Source organism: Argopecten irradians, chromosome 6, assembly GCF_041381155.1.
Source record: "Argopecten irradians isolate NY chromosome 6, Ai_NY, whole genome shotgun sequence".
In the NCBI taxonomy this organism is placed as follows: Eukaryota; Metazoa; Mollusca; class Bivalvia; order Pectinida; family Pectinidae; genus Argopecten; species Argopecten irradians.
In genome coordinates this window covers 40,819,363-40,839,576 of record NC_091139.1, presented here as the reverse complement: position 1 = coordinate 40,839,576, position 20,214 = coordinate 40,819,363, and the positions used below count along the sequence as shown (strand labels likewise).

The 20,214-nt window shown below is 36.0% G+C and overlaps 1 protein-coding gene across 5 annotated transcripts in view; it reads right to left on the bottom strand.

The window, feature by feature from the left end:
* LOC138325892 (syntaxin-7-like) overlaps nt 1–19,941 on the bottom strand; it is a 30,082-nt gene extending 10,141 nt beyond the window's left edge. For 2 of the 5 annotated variants that reach the window (XM_069271888.1, XM_069271895.1), the window contains exons 1-7: nt 19,897–19,941; nt 10,203–10,408; nt 8,151–8,222; nt 7,816–7,885; nt 2,231–2,324; nt 1,901–2,044; nt 1,427–1,479 (exon numbers count right to left, since the gene is read on the bottom strand). In XM_069271888.1, the coding sequence (XP_069127989.1) occupies nt 1,427–1,479; nt 1,901–2,044; nt 2,231–2,324; nt 7,816–7,885; nt 8,151–8,222; nt 10,203–10,269 (500 nt within the window). In that variant the 5' untranslated portion in view covers nt 10,270–10,408; nt 19,897–19,941. Of the gene's footprint in view, nt 1–1,426; nt 1,480–1,900; nt 2,045–2,230; nt 2,325–7,815; nt 7,886–8,150; nt 8,223–10,202; nt 10,409–19,428; nt 19,537–19,871 lie in introns of those variants that run through there. The other 3 variants (XM_069271893.1, XM_069271889.1, XM_069271894.1) reach the window with 3 other exon arrangements.
* Between the last annotated feature and the right edge of the window lie 273 nt (nt 19,942–20,214).

The window sequence follows — 20,214 nt, the reverse complement described above, 5'->3', positions numbered from 1 at the left end:
TGCTTTAAACTCTCTGTGTTGCTAAGTAATATCAGGACATCTATTTAATTATTCTGAGTGAAAAAAATGATTTTGAATATTGTAATCTGCAGATCATATGATCATGACTATAATTGATTCACAATAAAGATCTTAATTTCATTTATATTAATTAAAAGATGGGAAAATTCAAAATGTATTCCTTTATTTCAATCCAATTACCTTTATTTTATATATATCCTTATTTAAATATTAAAAATACTGTATTGATTTGAATAAGATAACATGTTTCATAATAGTGGACAATTAATTAAAATAATGTTCTAAATTTACAAGCACTAAATTAAGAAAATACAGATAAGTGTTAGAGTAGTATGCAAAATATTTCAATTTAATCTGATAGAAGTTGATTTCTTTTTAATTTGATTTATTTTAATTACTTTGCTATTAATAATTTTATTATTATTAAGATATCTTTTCTAAAAATAAATTCACACCGAAATTCTAAAAAAAATAATACCATTTTCATTTTTAAAAACGTGAATATTAGTAAAATCCTGAAATTCAATACCTCCGGATCTACTATTACAATACACCCAAAATGGCGGCCATTACGATTGCAAATCTTGTGACATCCATCCGATATAGATAGGCATATTTAACATTAAAAACGTGAGTAAATCATTTACAGTTGTAAGCAGTGTTTGTTTTTTTTAAGTAATGCTCACTAGCTGTAGTCATAAAACTTATTGAAAGGCCAGCTGATTGTTTTCTAGGCTGCCGATCGGCTGCTTGACTTCAGCTTACGTAATACACAGACCTGAAAGTGACACCACAAGCCAAGGTGGAAATAGCCCAAGGCTGCTAATTAGGGCCACTGGGGTGTTGGTCAGGGGGTCAGGGAGTGGTCACACTTCTTTTGTTTACTTAATTATCAAGCCACTACCTGGTATTTTGGTAGTTTAGTAGAAGTGTACTGGGGACAAACAGGGCACGGCGTTATGTCATAGGGGCATGGCGACGGGTAAAAAGGGCACGGCGCGGCGCCATGCTAATCGGGGCTGTGGGAAACACTATCCTACAATAAAATACCTTCAGATTTGAAATAGCTTTCATACTTTTTGAGTTATAGCAGTTTTTGTGGTTTTAGGTTTTACGTCATGGCGGCCATTTTGGAATTTTTGACCTACTTAATTATGCTCATGGAACACCTTCAGATACATGGTTTAAGCATACTGAAATCATTTTTATCCTATGTCTTACTGTTTGACCGATAAAGCGTTCACAAAAACAGGAAGAAGAATAAAAAGAATAATAATAAGAATAAGAAACTTAACGAAAACAATAGGTCTTTTCAGAAATAGTGAAAAGCCCTAATAATTTTCCCCTATATCAGTACTATGTTGTAAACAAACTTGAAGATGCTATCTGACTGACAGGTACATACCCGGGAGCTGTTTGTTGTTCTTCAGGTCGAATATCACTAAACTCATGTAAACCCTGAAAATAAACAAAATCAACAAAGGAAATAAGCAACAGCAATAAACATGGCACATTTTTTTCATGCCACAAGTGTTACAGAAATAATTTAGAGTTATTTCCCTTATTTGACAAGGATTTTTTTCTTTTTTTGGTTGAAAGAAAGAACTCATGTACAGAAGGTTACAGAAAGCCACAGTACCATAGCAAAAACACCAATCCAACGGTCAGTAAACGCCCTATATGCGATTTGAACGGGAAACCCTAGAATGAAGGCTAGTGATAATTGTCAGAATATCTTAACCCCAATCAGCCACCATTGCCCCTTCTCTATCTACAGATACAATGTAGAGCAACATTTCCTAATTAAGCCTATGGCAACATATTTTCTGAATGAGTAGCCATAGTGGACTTTAAATCCGAGTTATATCCCCTTACTTACCGGAGCTGTTGAACTGGAATGGGCCCTGGCTCTAGCTACACTGGCTTTCTCCTTCTCTGCAGCAGATCTTTGTACAGTCTGGAAGTTCTTCAGAGCATTACTGAACTCATCTGTTAGTCTGTCTCTCTGCATTCTCCATTTACTCTATAAAAACAACACATATCAAAGTTCAACCAACACAGAATAGTAAATATAAGTTTTATATTTTATTCTAAAACCGCTTTCAAACTCATCTTTCTATTTTCCTGCTATTTTGACAATATATAACGATGTATTGACTTATAACATAATGTACCAAGTTAATAATTTTCTGGAATAAGATAACTGTACCTGTTCTGATGCTGGCATGGGGAGGTGTGCCAGCTCCTTCAGGTCATGGTTAGTGTCCTTAGCTAGCTGGTTTGTGTAGGTTTGTGCTTGATGCCTAAAATAAACAGCAATATCATAATGAAGAAAGTACCACCTTCAATCCTGTACACCATAAGACAGATTTCTAACACTAGGAGTAAATACCATTGGGAACCAATGGACTAGGATCACTAGTATCCTATCTGGTACATAATTATTCTAAAGATATTCTTTAATTATTTTGTTATTATCAAAATCCCTCATGGAATTATGTGTAATAATACTCTGCCTCTATAACCTTGACTGAAAGTCAAGGTCATTCATTTGAACGGACTTGGTAATGATTTGTCCAATATTCAATCATGCACTTGCTATCTTGCCATAATAATCAGAACTCCTGGCATCTGGCTATTTCAAAATTTCTGCTTACTTAAACATTTTGTAATAAAATAGGTAAATCATATAAATGTTACTCTGTAGTTAACAAAGATGTCCACACTTTCCTATCACATCTCTTTACTGGTCTGTAGTCTGAAAATTTGGTGACTTTAAAAGATGTCAAGAATGGTTATGTTTCATGATGATTCAAAATGTTAAAAAGGATAAATGGAATGGGGAATTTATAGGGACAAGTGTGTTCATCAGGTCAAATTCAGTAGCATAACTATAGTTATTATATCTTATATAATGTCCAGTTCCAGGTCAAATTCAGTACCAGTTACAGGTCAAATTCAGTAGCATAACTATAGTTTTATGTATCTTATAACATGTCCAGTTACAGGTCAAATTCAGTAGTATAACTATAGTTATTATTCTTCTTATAACATGTCCAGTTACAGGTCAAATTCAGTACCATAACTATAGTTATTATATCTTATAACATGTCCAGTTACAGGTCAAATTCAGTACCATAACTATAGTTGTTATATCTTATAACATGTCCAGTTACAGGTCAAATTCAGTACCATAACTATAGTTATTATATCTTATAACATGTCCAGTTACAGGTCAAATTCAGTACCATAACTATAGTTTTTATATATCTTATAACATGTCCAGTTACAGGTCAAATTCAGTAGCATAACTATAGTTATTATATCTTATAACATGTCCAGTTACAGGTCAAATTCAGTTGCATAACTATAGTTTTATATATCTTATATCATGTCCAGTTACAGGTCAAACTCAGTACCATAACTATAGTTATTATATCTTATAACATGTCCAGTTACAGGTCAAATTCAGTACCATAACTATAATTATTATATCTTATAACATGTCCAGTTACAGGTCAAATTCAGTACCATAGCTATAGTTATTATATCTCATAACATGTCCAATTACAGGTCAAATTCAGTACCATAACTATAATTGTTATATCTTATAACATGTCCAGTTACAGGTCAAATTCAGTAGCATAACTATAGTTTTATGTATCTTATAACATGTCCAGTTACAGGTCAAATTCAGTACCATAACTATAATTGTTATATCTTATAACATGTCCAGTTACAGGTCAAATTCAGTACCATAACTATAGTTATTATATCTTATAACATGTCCAGTTACAGGTCAAATTCAGTACCATAACTATAGTTGTTATATCTTATAACATGTCCGGTTACAGGTCAAATTCAATACCATAACTATAGTTGTTATATCTTATAACATGTCCGGTTACAGGTCAAATTCAATACCATAACTATAATTATTATATCTTATAACATGTTCAGTTAAAGGTCAAATTCAGTAGCATAACTATAGTTTTATATATCTTATAACATGTCCAGTTACAGGTCAAATTCAGTACCATAACTATAGTTATCATATCTTATAACATGTCCAGTTACAGGTCAAATTCAGTACCATAACTATAGTTTTATATATCTTATAACATGTCCAGTTACAGGTCAAATTCAGTACCATAACTATAGTTGTTATATCTTATAACATGTCCAGTTACAGGTCAAATTCAGTAGCATAACTATAGTTTTATATATCTTATAACATGTCCAGTTACAGGTCAAATTCAGTACAATAATTATAGTTATTATATATCTTATAACATGTCCAGTTACAGGTCAAATTCAGTAGCATAACTATAGTTTTATATATCTTATAACATGTCCAGTTACAGGTCAAATTCAGTACAATAATTATAGTTATTATATCTTATAACATGTCCAGTTACAGGTCAAATTCAGTACCATAACTATAGTTATTATATCTTATAACATGTCCAGTTACAGGTCAAATTCAGTAGCATAACTATAGTTTTATATATCTTATAACATGTCCAGTTACAGGTCAAATTCAGTAGCATAACTATAGTTTTATGTATCTTATAACATGTCCAGTTACAGGTCAAATTCAGTACAATAATTATAGTTATTATATCTTATAACATGTCCAGTTACAGGTCAAATTCAGCACCATAACTATAGTTATTATATCTTTTAACATGTCCAGTTACAGGTCAAATTCAGTAGCATAACTATAGTTATTATATCTTATAACATGTCCAGTTACAGGTCAAATTCAGTACCATAACTATAGTTATTATATCTTATAACATGTCCAGTTACAGGTCAAATTCAGTACCATAACTATAGTTATTGTATCTTATAACATGTCCAGTTACAGGTCAAATTCAGTACCATAACTATAATTATTATATCTTATAACATGTCCAGTTACAGGTCAAATTCAGTAGTATAACTTTAATTATTATATCTTATAACATGTCCAGTTACAGGTCAAATTCAGTACCATAACTATAATTATTATATCTTATAACATGTCCAGTTACAGGTCAAATTCAGTAGTATAACTATAGTTATTATATCTTATAACATGTCCAGTTACAGGTCAAATTCAGTACCATAACTATAATTATTATATCTTATAACATGTCCAGTTACAGGTCAAATTCAGTACCATAACTATAGTTATTATATCTTATAACATGTCCAGTTACAGGTCAAATTCAGTTACCATAACTATAGTTATTATATCTTATAACATGTCCAGTTACAGGTCAAATTCAGTACCATAACTATAGTTATCATATCTTATAACATGTCCAGTTACAGGTCAAATTCAGTACCATAACTATAGTTTTATATATCTTATAACATGTCCAGTTACAGGTCAAATTCAGTACCATAACTATAGTTGTTATATCTTATAACATGTCCAGTTACAGGTCAAATTCAGTAGCATAACTATAGTTTTATATATCTTATAACATGTCCAGTTACAGGTCAAATTCAGTACCATAGCTATAGTTTTTATATCTTATAACATGTCCAATTACAGGTCAAATTCAGTACCATAACTATAATTGTTATATCTTATAACATGTCCAGTTACAGGTCAAATTCAGTACCATAACTATAGTTGTTATATCTTATAACATGTCCAGTTACAGGTCAAATTCAGTAGCATAACTATAGTTATTATATCTTATAACATGTCCAGTTACAGGTCAAATTCAGTAGCATAACTATAGTTATTATATCTTATAACATGTCCAGTTACAGGTCAAATTCAGTACCATAACTATAGTTTTTATATCTTATAACATGTCCAGTTACAGGTCAAATTCAGTAGCATAACTATAGTTTTATGTATCTTATAACATGTCCAGTTACAGGTCAAATTCAGTACAATAATTATAGTTATTATATCTTATAACATGTCCAGTTACAGGTCAAATTCAGCACCATAACTATAGTTATTATATCTTTTATAACATGTCCAGTTACAGGTCAAATTCAGTACCATAACTATAGTTATTATATCTTATAACATGTCCAGTTACAGGTCAAATTCAGTACCATAACTATAGTTATTATATCTTATAACATGTCCAGTTACAGGTCAAATTCAGTACCATAACTATAGTTATTATATCTTATAACATGTCCAGTTACAGGTCAAATTCAGTAGCATAACTATAGTTATTATATCTTATAACATGTCCAGTTACAGGTCAAATTCAGTACCATAACTATAATTATTATATCTTATAACATGTCCAGTTACAGGTCAAATTCAGTACCATAACTATAATTATTATATCTTATAACATGTCCAGTTACAGGTCAAATTCAGTATAACTTTAGTTATTATATCTTATAACATGTCCAGTTACAGGTCAAATTCAGTAAACTATAGTTATTATATCTTATAACATGTCCAGTTACAGGTCAAATTCAGTACCATAACTATATTATTATATCTTATAACATGTCCAGTTACAGGTCAAATTCAGTACCATAACTATAGTTATTATATCTTATAACATGTCCAGTTACAGGTCAAATTCAGTACCATAACTATAGTTATATATATCTTATAACATGTCCAGTTACAGGTCAAATTCAGTACCATAACTATAGTTTTCATATTATCTTATAACATGTCCAGTTACAGGTCAAATTCAGTACCATAACTATAGTTTTTATATCTCTTATAACATGTCCAGTTACAGGTCAAATTCAGTACCATAACTATAGTTGTTATATCTTATAACATGTCCAGTTACAGGTCAAATTCAGTACCATAACTATATAGTTATTATATCTTATAACATGTCCAGTTACAGGTCAAATTCAGTAGCATAACTATAGTTATTATATCTTATAACATGTCCAGTTACAGGTCAAATTCAGTACCATAACTATAGTTATTATATCTTATAACATGTCCAGTTACAGGTCAAATTCAGTAGCATAACTATAGTTTTATATATCTTATAACATGTCCAGTTACAGGTCAAATTCAGTACAATAACTATAGTTATTATATCTTATAACATGTCCAGTTACAGGTCAAATTCAGTAGCATAACTATAGTTATTATATCTTATAACATGTCCAGTTACAGGTCAAATTCAGTACATAACTATAGTTATTATATCTTATAACATGTCCAGTTACAGGTCAAATTCAGTAGCATAACTATAGTTATTATATCTTATAACATGTCCAGTTACAGGTCAAATTCAGTAGCATAACTATAGTTATTATATCTTATAACATGTCCAGTTACAGGTCAAATTCAGTAGCATAACTATAGTTATTATATCTTATAACATGTCCAGTTACAGGTCAAATTCAGTAGCATAACTATAGTTATTATATCTTATAACATGTCCAGTTACAGGTCAAATTCAGTAGCATAACTATAGTTATTATATCTTATAACATGTCCAGTTACAGGTCAAATTCAGTAGCATAACTATAGTTATTATATCTTATAACATGTCCAGTTACAGGTCAAATTCAGTAGCATAACTATAGTTATTATATCTTATAACATGTCCAGTTACAGGTCAAATTCAGTAGCATAACTATAGTTATTATATCTTATAACATGTCCAGTTACAGGTCAAATTCAGTAGCATAACTATAGTTTTATGTATCTTATAACATGTCCAGTTACAGGTCAAATTCAGTACCATAACTATAGTTGTTATATCTTATAACAACATGTCCATTTACAGGTCAAATTCAGTACCATAACTATAGTTATTATATCTTATAACATGTCCAGTTACTTACATTTGCTCCCTAAGACTGTCACTATCATGACTGGAGCCAATTTGATTGACAGCTCTCTGCATTTGAGCCACTGTTAATGAAACAAATAAAAGTTACATGTAACATACATATAATTAAGATATATACTGTCATCTTGCATTGATTATCATCTTCATTCAATGTGTTCTTTTTTCACATTTTCATGTGCTTAAATTCGAAACAGTTGAATACAACAAATTTTATGTAAAAAGAAGTAACAGGACAGTATAGATATATAGATTTCCGTGATGTTCTATATTTAATTGAAGATCAATTGTTTTACATGTCAATTTAAATAGTATAATTAGATTAATTACCATGTTGAGTGATTTTCTGTATGTTACTGCTAATATTATTAACCAGTCTGTTGAACTCGCCGCTTCCACCTGCTGTTAAAACAAAATTTAAAGACAATGCACAATTATCAATTATATGAGACAATGTAATTCATTATATTTATCATGATTATATATAATTCCATTTCTTCAATTCATTCAGTTGTTCTATAAATATATAACATCAGTAAAATATGTGATCCTGGCGTTATCATGGGTATATTTGTAGCCTTTATAGGCATGCAATAATTCTAATGTCATTAAGAAATATGGGGAATATCTGGGGAAATTAAGACATATTGAATGAGAAAATTCAATAAAATTATTAATTATAATGACTTTAGTTTTGACAATACTATTGAACTTTTATATTTGTTTTAATTATAATATTTTGAACAAGAGATCCCAGAGGGATCTTGGCGCCCACCAAAGATTGATCTATGTCTGACAAATGAAAGAGGGATCTTTTCTCTGCTTTTCAAACTTACACTTCTTTTTTCTGCTTTTCAAACTTTAAACTATCAAAATCCAAGATGGTGGTCGCAAAATGCAATAGGCAGAACTAGGGTCCTAGAGGAACCTACATATGATATTTGAGAACAATCCCTTCAATACTTTCTGAGAAATAGCGGTAACAAACTTTAACTATCAAAATCCAAGATGGCCACCGGTCGGCCATCTTGTTGACCGATCAGTCCCAAAATGCAATATGCACAACTGGGGTCCTAGGGGAACCTACATATGAAATTTGAGAAAGATCCCTTCAGTGCTTTCTGAGAAATAGCGGTAACAAACTTTAACTATCAAAATCCAAGATGGCTACCTGGCAGCCATCTTGTTGACTGATCAGTCCCAAAATGCAATATGCACTACTAGGGTCCTAGGGGAACCTACATATGAAATTTGAGAACAATCCCTTCAATACTTTCTGAGAAATAGCCGTAGCAAACTTTTACTATCAAAATCCAAGATGGCTGCTGGTCGGCCATCTTGTTGACCGATCAGTCCCAAAATGTAATATGCAGAACTAGGGTCCTAGAGGAACCTACATATGAATTTTGAGAACAATCCCTTCAATACTTTCTGAGAAATAGCGGTAACAAACTTTAACTATCAAAATCCAAGATGGCCACCGGTCGGCCATCTTGTTGACCGATCAGTCCCAAAATGCAATATGCACAACTGGGGTCGTAGGGGAACCTACATATGAAATTTGAGAAAGATCCCTTCAGTACTTTCTGAGAATTAGCGGTAACAAACTTTAACTATCGAAATCCAAGATGGCGGCTGGTCGGCCATCTTGTTGACCGATCAGTCCCAAAATGCAATATGCACAACTAGGGTCCTACGGGAACCTACATATGAAATTTGAGAAAGATCCCTTCAATACTTTATGAGAAATAGCGGTAACAAACTTTAACTATCAAAATCCAAGATGGCTGCCTGGCGGCCATCTTGTTGACCGATCAGTCCCAAAATACAATATGCACAACTAGGGTCCTAGGGGAACCTACATATGAAATTTGAGAAAGATCCCTTCAGTGCTTTCTGAGAAATAGCGGTAACAAACTTTAACTATCAAAATCCAAGATGGCTACCTGGCGGCCATCTTGTTGACCGATCAGTCCCAAAATGCAATATGCACTACTAGGGTCCTAGGGGAACCTACATATGAAATTTGAGAAAGATCCCTTCAGTGCTTTCTGAGAAATAGCGGTAACAAACTTTAACTATCAAAATCCAAGATGGCTACCTGGCGGCCATCTTGTTGACAGATCAGTCCCAAAATGCAATATGCACAACTAGGGTCCTAGGGGAACCTACATATGAAATTTGAGAAAGATCCCTTCAGTACTTTTAGAGAAATAGCGGTAACAAGAATTATTAATGGACGGACTGACGGACGGAAGGACGGACGGACGACGGACCACGGACGAAAGGCGATTTGAATAGCCCACCATCTGATGATGGTGGGCTAAAAACAATATACATGTATACTGAAACTGTAAGGTACCAGGTATACATTTCACTTACATGATCTACTGCCAGATTGATAGGATGAAAAACCACCTTCAAACTCCCCTCTTCCATAAGATGCCATTTTGGAAGGCAATTTGTTGTATTTTTCAGGGATGTATCGTCTCTTTATAACACAAATTGAGTCTCCCAATGTCTGATCACCAGTGATGGTAAATTATAAGGTTCTTTGCTGGCAGATGGCTTTAGACTGTATTCAAAGCCTGTAACAGTATAGGTATGAAAGCATACAATATCTAATTACAATAAGGCATAAAGTTGATATAACTTGACAAGATAATGAAGATGTAGAGGAACTGTTGAATAAAACAGACAAGGATCCTTATTGTTTAAGGTGTCCAGACAAACTGTAACAGGAGAGGAGAAAACGTAGGTATAAGGTGTCCAGACAAACTGTAACAGGAGAGGAGAAAATGTAGGTATAAGGTGTCCAGACAAACTGTAACAGGAGAGGAGAAAATGTAGGTATAAGGTGTCCAGACAAACTGTAACAGGAGAGGAGAAAACGTAGGTATAAGGTGTCCAGACAAACTGTAACAGGAGAGGAGAAAATGTAGGTATAAGGTGTCCAGACAAACTGTAACAGGAGAGGAGAAAATGTAGGTATAAGGTGTCCAGACAAACTGTAACAGGAGAGGAGAAAATGTAGGTATAAGGTGTCCAGACAAACTGTAACAGGAAAGGAGAAAATGTAGGTATAAGGTGTCCAGACAAACTGTAACAGGAGAGGAGAAAACGTAGGTATAAGGTGTCCAGACAAACTGTAACAGGAGAGGAGAAAATGTAGGTATAAGGTGTCCAGACAAACTGTAACAGGAGAGGAGAAAATGTAGGTATAAGGTGTCCAGACAAACTGTAACAGGAGAGGAGAAAACGTAGGTATAAGGTGTCCAGACAAACTGTAACAGGAGAGGAGCAAATGTAGGTGTAAGGTGTCCAGACAAACTGTAACAGGAGAGGAGAAAATGTAGGTATAAGTGCCAGACAAACTGTAACAGGAGAGGAGAAAATGTAGGTGTAAGGTGTCCAGACAAACTGTAACAGGAGAGGAGAAAACGTAGGTATAAGGTGTCCAGACAAACTGTAACAGGAGAGGAGAAAATGTAGGTATAAGGTGTCCAGACAAACTGTAACAGGAGAGGAGAAAATGTAGGTATAAGGTGTCCAGACAAACTGTAACAGGAGAGGAGAAAATGTAGGTATAAGGTGTCCAGACAAACTGGAACAGGAGAGGAGAAAATGTAGGTATAAGGTGTCCAGACAAACTGTTACAGGAGAGGAGAAAATGTTAGGTATAAGGTGTCCAGACAAACTGTAACAGGAGAGGAGAAAATGTAGGTATAAGGTGTCCAGACAAACTGTTACAGGAGAGGAGAAAATGTTAGGTATAAGGTGTCCAGACAAACTGTAACAGGAGAGGAGAAAATGTAGGTATAAGGTGTCCAGACAAACTGTTACAGGAGAGGAGAAAATGTAGGTATAAGGTGTCCAGACAAACTGTAACAGGAGAGGAGAAAACGTAGGTATAAGGTGTCCAGACAAACTGTAACAGGAGAGGAGAAAATGTAGGTATAAGGTGTCCAGACAAACTGTAACAGGAGAGGAGAAAATGTTAGGTATAAGGTGTCCAGACAAACTGTAACAGGAGAGGAGAAAATGTAGGTATAAGGTGTCCAGACAAACTGTAACAGGAGAGGAGAAAACGTAGGTATAAGGTGTCCAGACAAACTGTAACAGGAGAGGAGAAAATGTAGGTATAAGGTGTCCAGACAAACTGTAACAGGAGAGGAGAAAACGTAGGTATAAGGTGTCCAGACAAACTGTAACAGGAGAGGAGAAAATGTAGGTATAAGGTGTCCAGACAAACTGTAACAGGAGAGGAGAAAATGTAGGTATAAGGTGTCCAGACAAACTGTAACAGGAGAGGAGAAAACGTAGGTATAAGGTGTCCAGACAAACTGTAACAGGAGAGGAGAAAATGTAGGTATAAGGTGTCCAGACAAACTGTAACAGGAGAGGAGAAAACGTAGGTATAAGGTGTCCAGACAAACTGTAACAGGAGAGGAGAAAACGTAGGTATAAGGTGTCCAGACAAACTGTAACAGGAGAGGAGAAAATGTAGGTATAAGTGCCAGACAAACTGTAACAGGAGAGGAGAAAATGTAGGTATAAGTGTCCAGACAAACTGTAACAGGAGAGGAGAAAATGTAGGTATAAGGTGTCCAGACAAACTGTAACAGGAGAGGAGAAAATGTAGGTATAAGGTGTCCAGACAAACTGTAACAGGAGAGGAGAAAATGTAGGTATAAGGTGTCCAGACAAACTGTAACAGGAGAGGAGAAAACGTAGGTATAAGGTGTCCAGACAAACTGTAACAGGAGAGGAGAAAATGTAGGTATAAGGTGTCCAGACAAACTGTAACAGGAGAGGAGAAAACGTAGGTATAAGGTGTCCAGACAAACTGTAACAGGAGAGGAGAAAATGTAGGTGTAAGGTGTCCAGACAAAATGTAACAGGAGAGGAGAAAATGTAGGTGTAAGGTGTCCAGACAAACTGTAACAGGAGAGGAGAAAACGTAGGTATAAGGTGTCCAGACAAACTGTAACAGGAGAGGAGAAAATGTAGGTATAAGGTGTCCAGACAAACTGTAACAGGAGAGGAGAAAACGTAGGTATAAGGTGTCCAGACAAACCGTAACAGGAGAGGAGAAAATGTAGGTATAAGGTGTCCAGACAAACTGTAACAGGAGAGGAGAAAACGTAGGTATAAGGTGTCCAGACAAACTGTAACAGGAGAGGAGAAAATGTAGGTATAAGGTGTCCAGACAAACTGTAACAGGAGAGGAGAAAATGTAGGTATAAGGTGTCCAGACAAACTGTAACAGGAGAGGAGAAAATGTAGGTATAAGGTGTCCAGACAAACTGTAACAGGAGAGGAGAAAATGTAGGTATAAGGTGTCCAGACAAACTGTAACAGGAGAGGAGAAAATGTAGGTATAAGGTGTCCAGACAAACTGTAACAGGAGAGGAGAAAATGTAGGTATAAGGTGTCCAGACAAACTGTAACAGGAGAGGAGAAAACGTAGGTATAAGGTGTCCAGACAAACTGTAACAGGAGAGGAGAAAATGTAGGTATAAGGTGTCCAGACAAACTGTAACAGGAGAGGAGAAAATGTAGGTATAAGGTGTCCAGACAAACTGTAACAGGAGAGGAGAAAATGTAGGTATAAGGTGTCCAGACAAACTGTAACAGGAGAGGAGAAAATGTAGGTATAAAGGTGTCCAGACAAACTGTAACAGGAGAGGAGAAAATGTAGGTATAAGGTGTCCAGACAAACTGTAACAGGAGAGGAGAAAATGTAGGTATAAGGTGTCCAGACAAACTGTAACAGGAGAGGAGAAAATGTAGGTATAAGGTGTCCAGACAAACTGTAACAGGAGAGGAGAAAATGTAGGTATAAGGTGTCCAGACAAACTGTAACAGGAGAGGAGAAAATGTAGGTATAAGGTGTCCAGACAAACTGTAACAGGAAAGGAGAAAATGTAGGTATAAGGTGTCCAGACAAACTGTCACAGAAGAGGAGAAAACGTAGGTATAAGGTGTCCAGACAAACTGTAACAGGAGAGGAGAAAATGTAGGTATAAGGTGTCCAGACAAACTGTAACAGGAGAGGAGAAAATGTAGGTATAAGGTGTCCAGACAAACTGTAACAGGAGAGGAGAAAATGTTAGGTATAAGGTGTCCAGACAAACTGTAACAGGAGAGGAGAAAACGTAGGTATAAGGTGTCCAGACAAACTGTAACAGGAGAGGAGAAAATGTAGGTATAAGGTGTCCAGACAAACTGTAACAGGAGAGGAGAAAACGTAGGTATAAGGTGTCCAGACAAACTGTAACAGGAGAGGAGAAAACGTAGGTATAAGGTGTCCAGACAAACTGTAACAGGAGAGGAGAAAATGTAGGTATAAGGTGTCCAGACAAACTGTAACAGGAGAGGAGAAAATGTAGGTATAAGGTGTCCAGACAAACTGTAACAGGAGAGGAGAAAAACGTAGGTATAAGGTGTCCAGACAAACTGTAACAGGAGAGGAGAAAACGTAGGTATAAGGTGTCCAGACAAACTGTAACAGGAGAGGAGAAAAGTAGGTATAAGGTGTCCAGACAAACTGTAACAGGAGAGGAGAAAATGTTAGGTATAAGGTGTCCAGACAAACTGTAACAGGAGAGGAGAAAACGTAGGTATAAGGTGTCCAGACAAACTGTAACAGGAGAGGAGAAAATGTAGGTATAAGGTGTCCAGACAAACTGTAACAGGAGAGGAGAAAACGTAGGTATAAGGTGTCCAGACAAAATGTAACAGGAGAGGAGAAAACGTAGGGTATAAGGTGTCCAGACAAACTGTAACAGGAGAGGAGAAAATGTAGGTATAAGGTGTCCAGACAAACTGTAACAGGAGAGGAGAAAACGTAGGTATAAGGTGTCCAGACAAACTGTAACAGGAGAGGAGAAAATGTAGGTATAAGGTGTCCAGACAAACTGTAACAGGAGAGGAGAAAACGTAGGTATAAGGTGTCCAGACAAACTGTAACAGGAGAGGAGAAAACGTAGGTATAAGGTGTCCAGACAAAATGTAACAGGAGAGGAGAAAACGTAGGTATAAGGTGTCCAGACAAACTGTAACAGGAGAGGAGAAAACGTAGGTATAAGGTGTCCAGACAAACTGTAACAGGAGAGGAGAAAATGTAGGTATAAGGTGTCCAGACAAACTGTAACAGGAGAGGAGAAAATGTAGGTATAAGGTGTCCAGACAAACTGTAACAGGAGAGGAGAAAACGTAGGTATAAGGTGTCCAGACAAACTGTTACAGGAGAGGAGAAAATGTAGGTATAAGGTGTCCAGACAAACTGTAACAGGAGAGGAGAAAACGTAGGTATAAGGTGTCCAGACAAACTGTAACAGGAGAGGAGAAAATGTAGGTATAAGGTGTCCAGACAAACTGTAACAGGAGAGGAGAAAATGTAGGTATAAGGTGTCCAGACAAACTGTAACAGGAGAGGAGAAAATGTAGGTATAAGGTGTCCAGACAAACTGTAACAGGAGAGGAGAAAATGTAGGTATAAGGTGTCCAGACAAACTGTTACAGGAGAGGAGAAAATGTAGGTATAAGGTGTCCAGACAAACTGTAACAGGAGAGGAGAAAAACGTAGGTATAAGGTGTCCAGACAAACTGTAACAGGAGAGGAGAAAATGTAGGTATAAGGTGTCCAGACAAACTGTAACAGGAGAGGAGAAAATGTAGGTATAAGGTGTCCAGACAAACTGTTACAGGAGAGGAGAAAAATGTAGGTATAAGGTGTCCAGACAAACTGTAACAGGAGAGGAGAAAAACGTAGGTATAAGGTGTCCAGACAAACTGTAACAGGAGAGGAGAAAATGTAGGTATAAGGTGTCCAGACAAACTGTAACAGGAGAGGAGAAAATGTAGGTATAAGGTGTCCAGACAAACTGTAACAGGAGAGGAGAAAACGTAGGTATAAGGTGTCCAGACAAACTGTAACAGGAGAGGAGAAAACGTAGGTATAAGGTGTCCAGACAAACTGTAACAGGAGAGGAGAAAATGTAGGTATAAGGTGTCCAGACAAACTGTAACAGGAGAGGAGAAAACGTAGGTATAAGGTGTCCAGACAAACTGTAACAGGAGAGGAGCAAATGTAGCAATCAGACCAGAGTTTGAACTTGGACCTCCGAACACCAGCCTGATGCTCATGAAGTCCACCCAGTCCAGGACTAGTCCTGAACCTGGACCTCCAAACACTAGCCTAATGCTCATGAAGTCCACCCAGTCCAGGACTAGTCCTGAACCTGGACCTCCAAACACTAGCCTAATGCTCATGAAGTCCACCCAGTCCAGTACTAGTCCTGAACCTGGACCTCCGAACACTAGCCTAATGCTCATGAAGTCCACCCAGTCCAGTACTAGTCCTCCATCCCGCTCAAAAAGTTTGCTCTCAAAGATAAAAGAGATATATATATACTACAGTATCATTGTGGGTGTTTTGTGTTGAGTGCCAAATTGTAACAGGAAAGGAGAAAATGTACATTTGTATTGGCCACACCAGGGTGCAAACCCAAGACCTCCAGACACTAGCTAGCTAATATATCTGGAAGTTCAGTTAGTACCTGCTATTTGACCAGTGAAATGATATCAATTGAACTGGGAATAAAAACCATCAACAAATACTTGTCTTAGTGAGTCTAACGAAACACAAATGTAAAGTTATTTAAATTTCATAACGTTTAGTTCTTGCTTTTAGGACGGAAGATTTAGAAGAAATGTCTTAAATTTTCGCAAAAAAATACAACAGTTCATAAGATGACAGCACGCTTCAGAAAGTAAGATGGTAACCCTCGCACCCGCAAGCTACATCAAAGGTTGCGCAGGCGGATATCAAAGGAAAATCAGTCAACACTGAACGTCATGGTCATTGGTCAGTGCACAAACACAAAAGCTACCGTGCCGTTCTTACCCTAAACCTAGTGTGACTCATCCTTCTCATATACGTCCTTGGTACAGTACAGTATTTACAATAAAAACCTGCCACACTACTCCCCCTTCCCAAATGTACATGTGTTTAACAACAAACACACATGTGTAACAGGAGAGGAGAAAATGTAGCGACCAGACTGGGATTCAAACCCGGGACCCTCCGAACACTAGCCGAGTGCTCTACCAACTGAGCTACCTGGTCACCGATGATCGACCCAGCCCAATCCCGCTACACTCCTTCCTCCTTTCTCGAAGTCTTCGCCCTCGAAGACACACGAGACCCTTCCAAACACCACTACCTTGGGTTATTTAGTTGGGCGCCAATTCTGTAACAGGAGAGGAGAAAATGTAGCGGCCATACCGGGATTCGAACATGGGACCCTCCGAACACTAGCCGAGTGCTCTACCGACTGAGCTACCTGGTCACTGATGATCGACCAAGCCCAATGCCGCTACACATGTACACCAACCCAGGTTCTATATCTTGTAGGAATCAAAAGGTTCCAATACTTCTGCTTGAAGTATAGTACTAGTGGTCTACATGAACACCAAATATATATGTATCAAGTTAAAAGTATATGTGTACATAGTGTGCTACCAGCTAGGATCAAACTTGTGACTCAGTTTTACTGTTCTGCCACTCAGACAGCTGCAGGGAAAATTCTTCTTCTGGTAATTAAGCATCCAGTTCTCACCCAGTACCAATTTTCACCCAGTACCAATTTTCGCCAACACATGTCGCCAACACATCTAGATCTGTAGTATCTGTATGATTACAATCCCTACCAAGATTTATGCCAATGAAGCCACGTACCTTCTCATTACTGGCTGGCGACATATTATCGTGAAGAACATATTATCGTGATTTTGATTGGCGTGGCATACCGAATGCGATTTTTAAACGATTTTGTGTTTAGTAAGATGACACTTACCAAAATTACCAACAAAATTTGTCAAATTTAGAAGAAAATTTAATTTTTAACATAAAAATACCAAATTTCAGTAAATCTTACCTCACAAGTACAACATTAGTCAGGGGGGGGGGGGTGCATGATATCGGCTTTATTCTTAGATAATAGTTCCGATTTATATATCATCTGCTTCCTCTGATGATAGACAACAGCGATAAAAAAACGAAAGGTGTAAGGGAGGTAATTCAATCTTAGAAAAGAACGCTGATCGGGGTCACTCAAGCGCTTTTGACCAGACGACAAAATACAAGGTAGTAAACAATGCCGATTTGATTTGTTATTTTATTGTTTACAGAATTAATCACCACCAGAAATCATTCAAATATCTTTAAAATTTATTGAGAATGCTAATAATCTATACAAACATGAGAGAAATTTTTGTCATTTTACCAGATATAGATCGGTAAATGGCTACCTCTTCATTTCCCGTGTCAGCGTAATCTAACGATTGGACATGTCATAAACAATACACGATTTCTCTCTTTTGCAACGCAGTTTTTACATCAATAAATTTTTTAAAAATAGTTCAAATGTTTATCTTTATGTTGATACCAAATTTAATTTATTCCATCACACGTAACTATTTTTAATATTTTTTTGAAAAAAATCACGATAATATGTTCAGTAAATGACACGAACACCTATTTGACCGACTTTTTCCAAAGGGCTGTGTTTATTGTAAAATATTAGATAAATTCACTTAAAGCTTATTCATTTGAAGTGTTGTGAACTAAAGATTACTTACAACTCTAAAAATCTAAATTTAAATACAACGTTTAGAAAAAAATAGAGAAAAATCAGCATTTTTTCACGATAATATGTCGCCAGCCAGTATATAATAGAAAAGTAGCTGTAGTATGTAAAACTCTGTTAAAAATAACATAGTTTCTTCCAAGGATTTATAAGTGAGAAGGATTCGTGTCTGTCACTTTACACTACTAAACACCACGCGAGACGCTTATGAACCGGGAATAAAAACCGTTTTTCTCAACAAATACTTGTCTTATCGAGTCAAACGAAACACCAATGTAAAGTAAATTAAATTTCACAACGTTTATAACTTGCTTTAAGACGGAAGATTTAGAAGAAATGTCTTAAACTATCGTTAAAAAAATACGACGCCGCTCATGAAATGGCAGCCCGCTTCAGAAAGTAAGACGGTAACCCTCGCACCCCCTATGCTACATCAAAGGCTGCGGCGGCGGATATCAAAGGAAATCAGTCGTCGCCCAACGTCACGGTCAGTGCACAAACACAATAGCGCCTGCGCTGTCTTTGCCCAAAACTCAGTGTGACTTATCCTTCTCATAAAAATAACATAGTTTCTTCGTACTTCAGCAATGTTACCAAAACGACTTATTCCCAAACTGACCAGTATGTAGGTCATAATGTACCATACTGGCAAGCGACCATTTCTCGCCGAGTACCAATTCTAGCCATCGCACATGTACTTGTATGATTACAGACGAATTTGGAGACATTTTTTTTTGTGGAAATCAGCATGGTAGTGTCTTTTATCAGAAGAAGGCTTTATTGACCAAATTTGCATGTAAATCGTTCTGATACAGATGCGGTGGCGAGAATTGGTACTCGGCGAGAACTGGTCGCCTGCCAGTATTCTGAGTATACGTACAGTGAAGTAGAGATTAAATCAATGAATGATGAATAAAATATTGTTTCCTCTATAAGCACAAAATTCATACTACCTTAATTATCAGTCCAAGAGCATAGGTAATAACTGATTCACTAAATGGCATATATAAGATAGGTCAGAGTCAGGTGATGTTTTAATTTCATGAAAACATCATCTATTTTTGGAACTGTTGTGTCATAATCTCGCGTGTGGAACGTTAACCGTTTCGCTTCATTCACGAAAAATAATGAATAGGCAAGTTCATATGCAATGAGATTTCTAGTCATATGATGATTAGACAGATTCGAGAAATAATCTACATACAGTCTGACAGTTAATCACATTTTTTAACGATTTCGCCTGTTTCCCAGTCGGCGGCCGGAATTTCTAAAAGCTATTTTGTAACCATATTGGGTTTTATGATGTGACAGAAAATTGGATTCATCAAAGCGTTTTAAAGGGTTATTAATATGGAACAAATCTAAATGATATATATAACGTGCAATGGAGTATAACCTGATTTTTTCACTTCCGTACACACCTACTTCATCTTGCTTCTGCCATTACCGAGTGACGTAAATTCAAGGGATGTTACTCTGTCGGAATAAGGCGCGTTCGGTTTAAAAGTATAATTAATTAATGGCAGAGCTTTTTAAAATCTCTGTTAAAGGTTAGCGGTACGGTAACTTTAAAATTAATTGAAAATTGGTTTGTAGGTAGCTAGTTAGTAAGGTAAATATTAGTTTGTAAATTAGTTAGGTAATGCTATTTAGTTAGTTGGTTAGTAATCAATTAATTAGTTTACGGTTGGTTGGTTATTTACGTTAGTTTTTGTCGTTACCTAGGTATAATCTAAGTA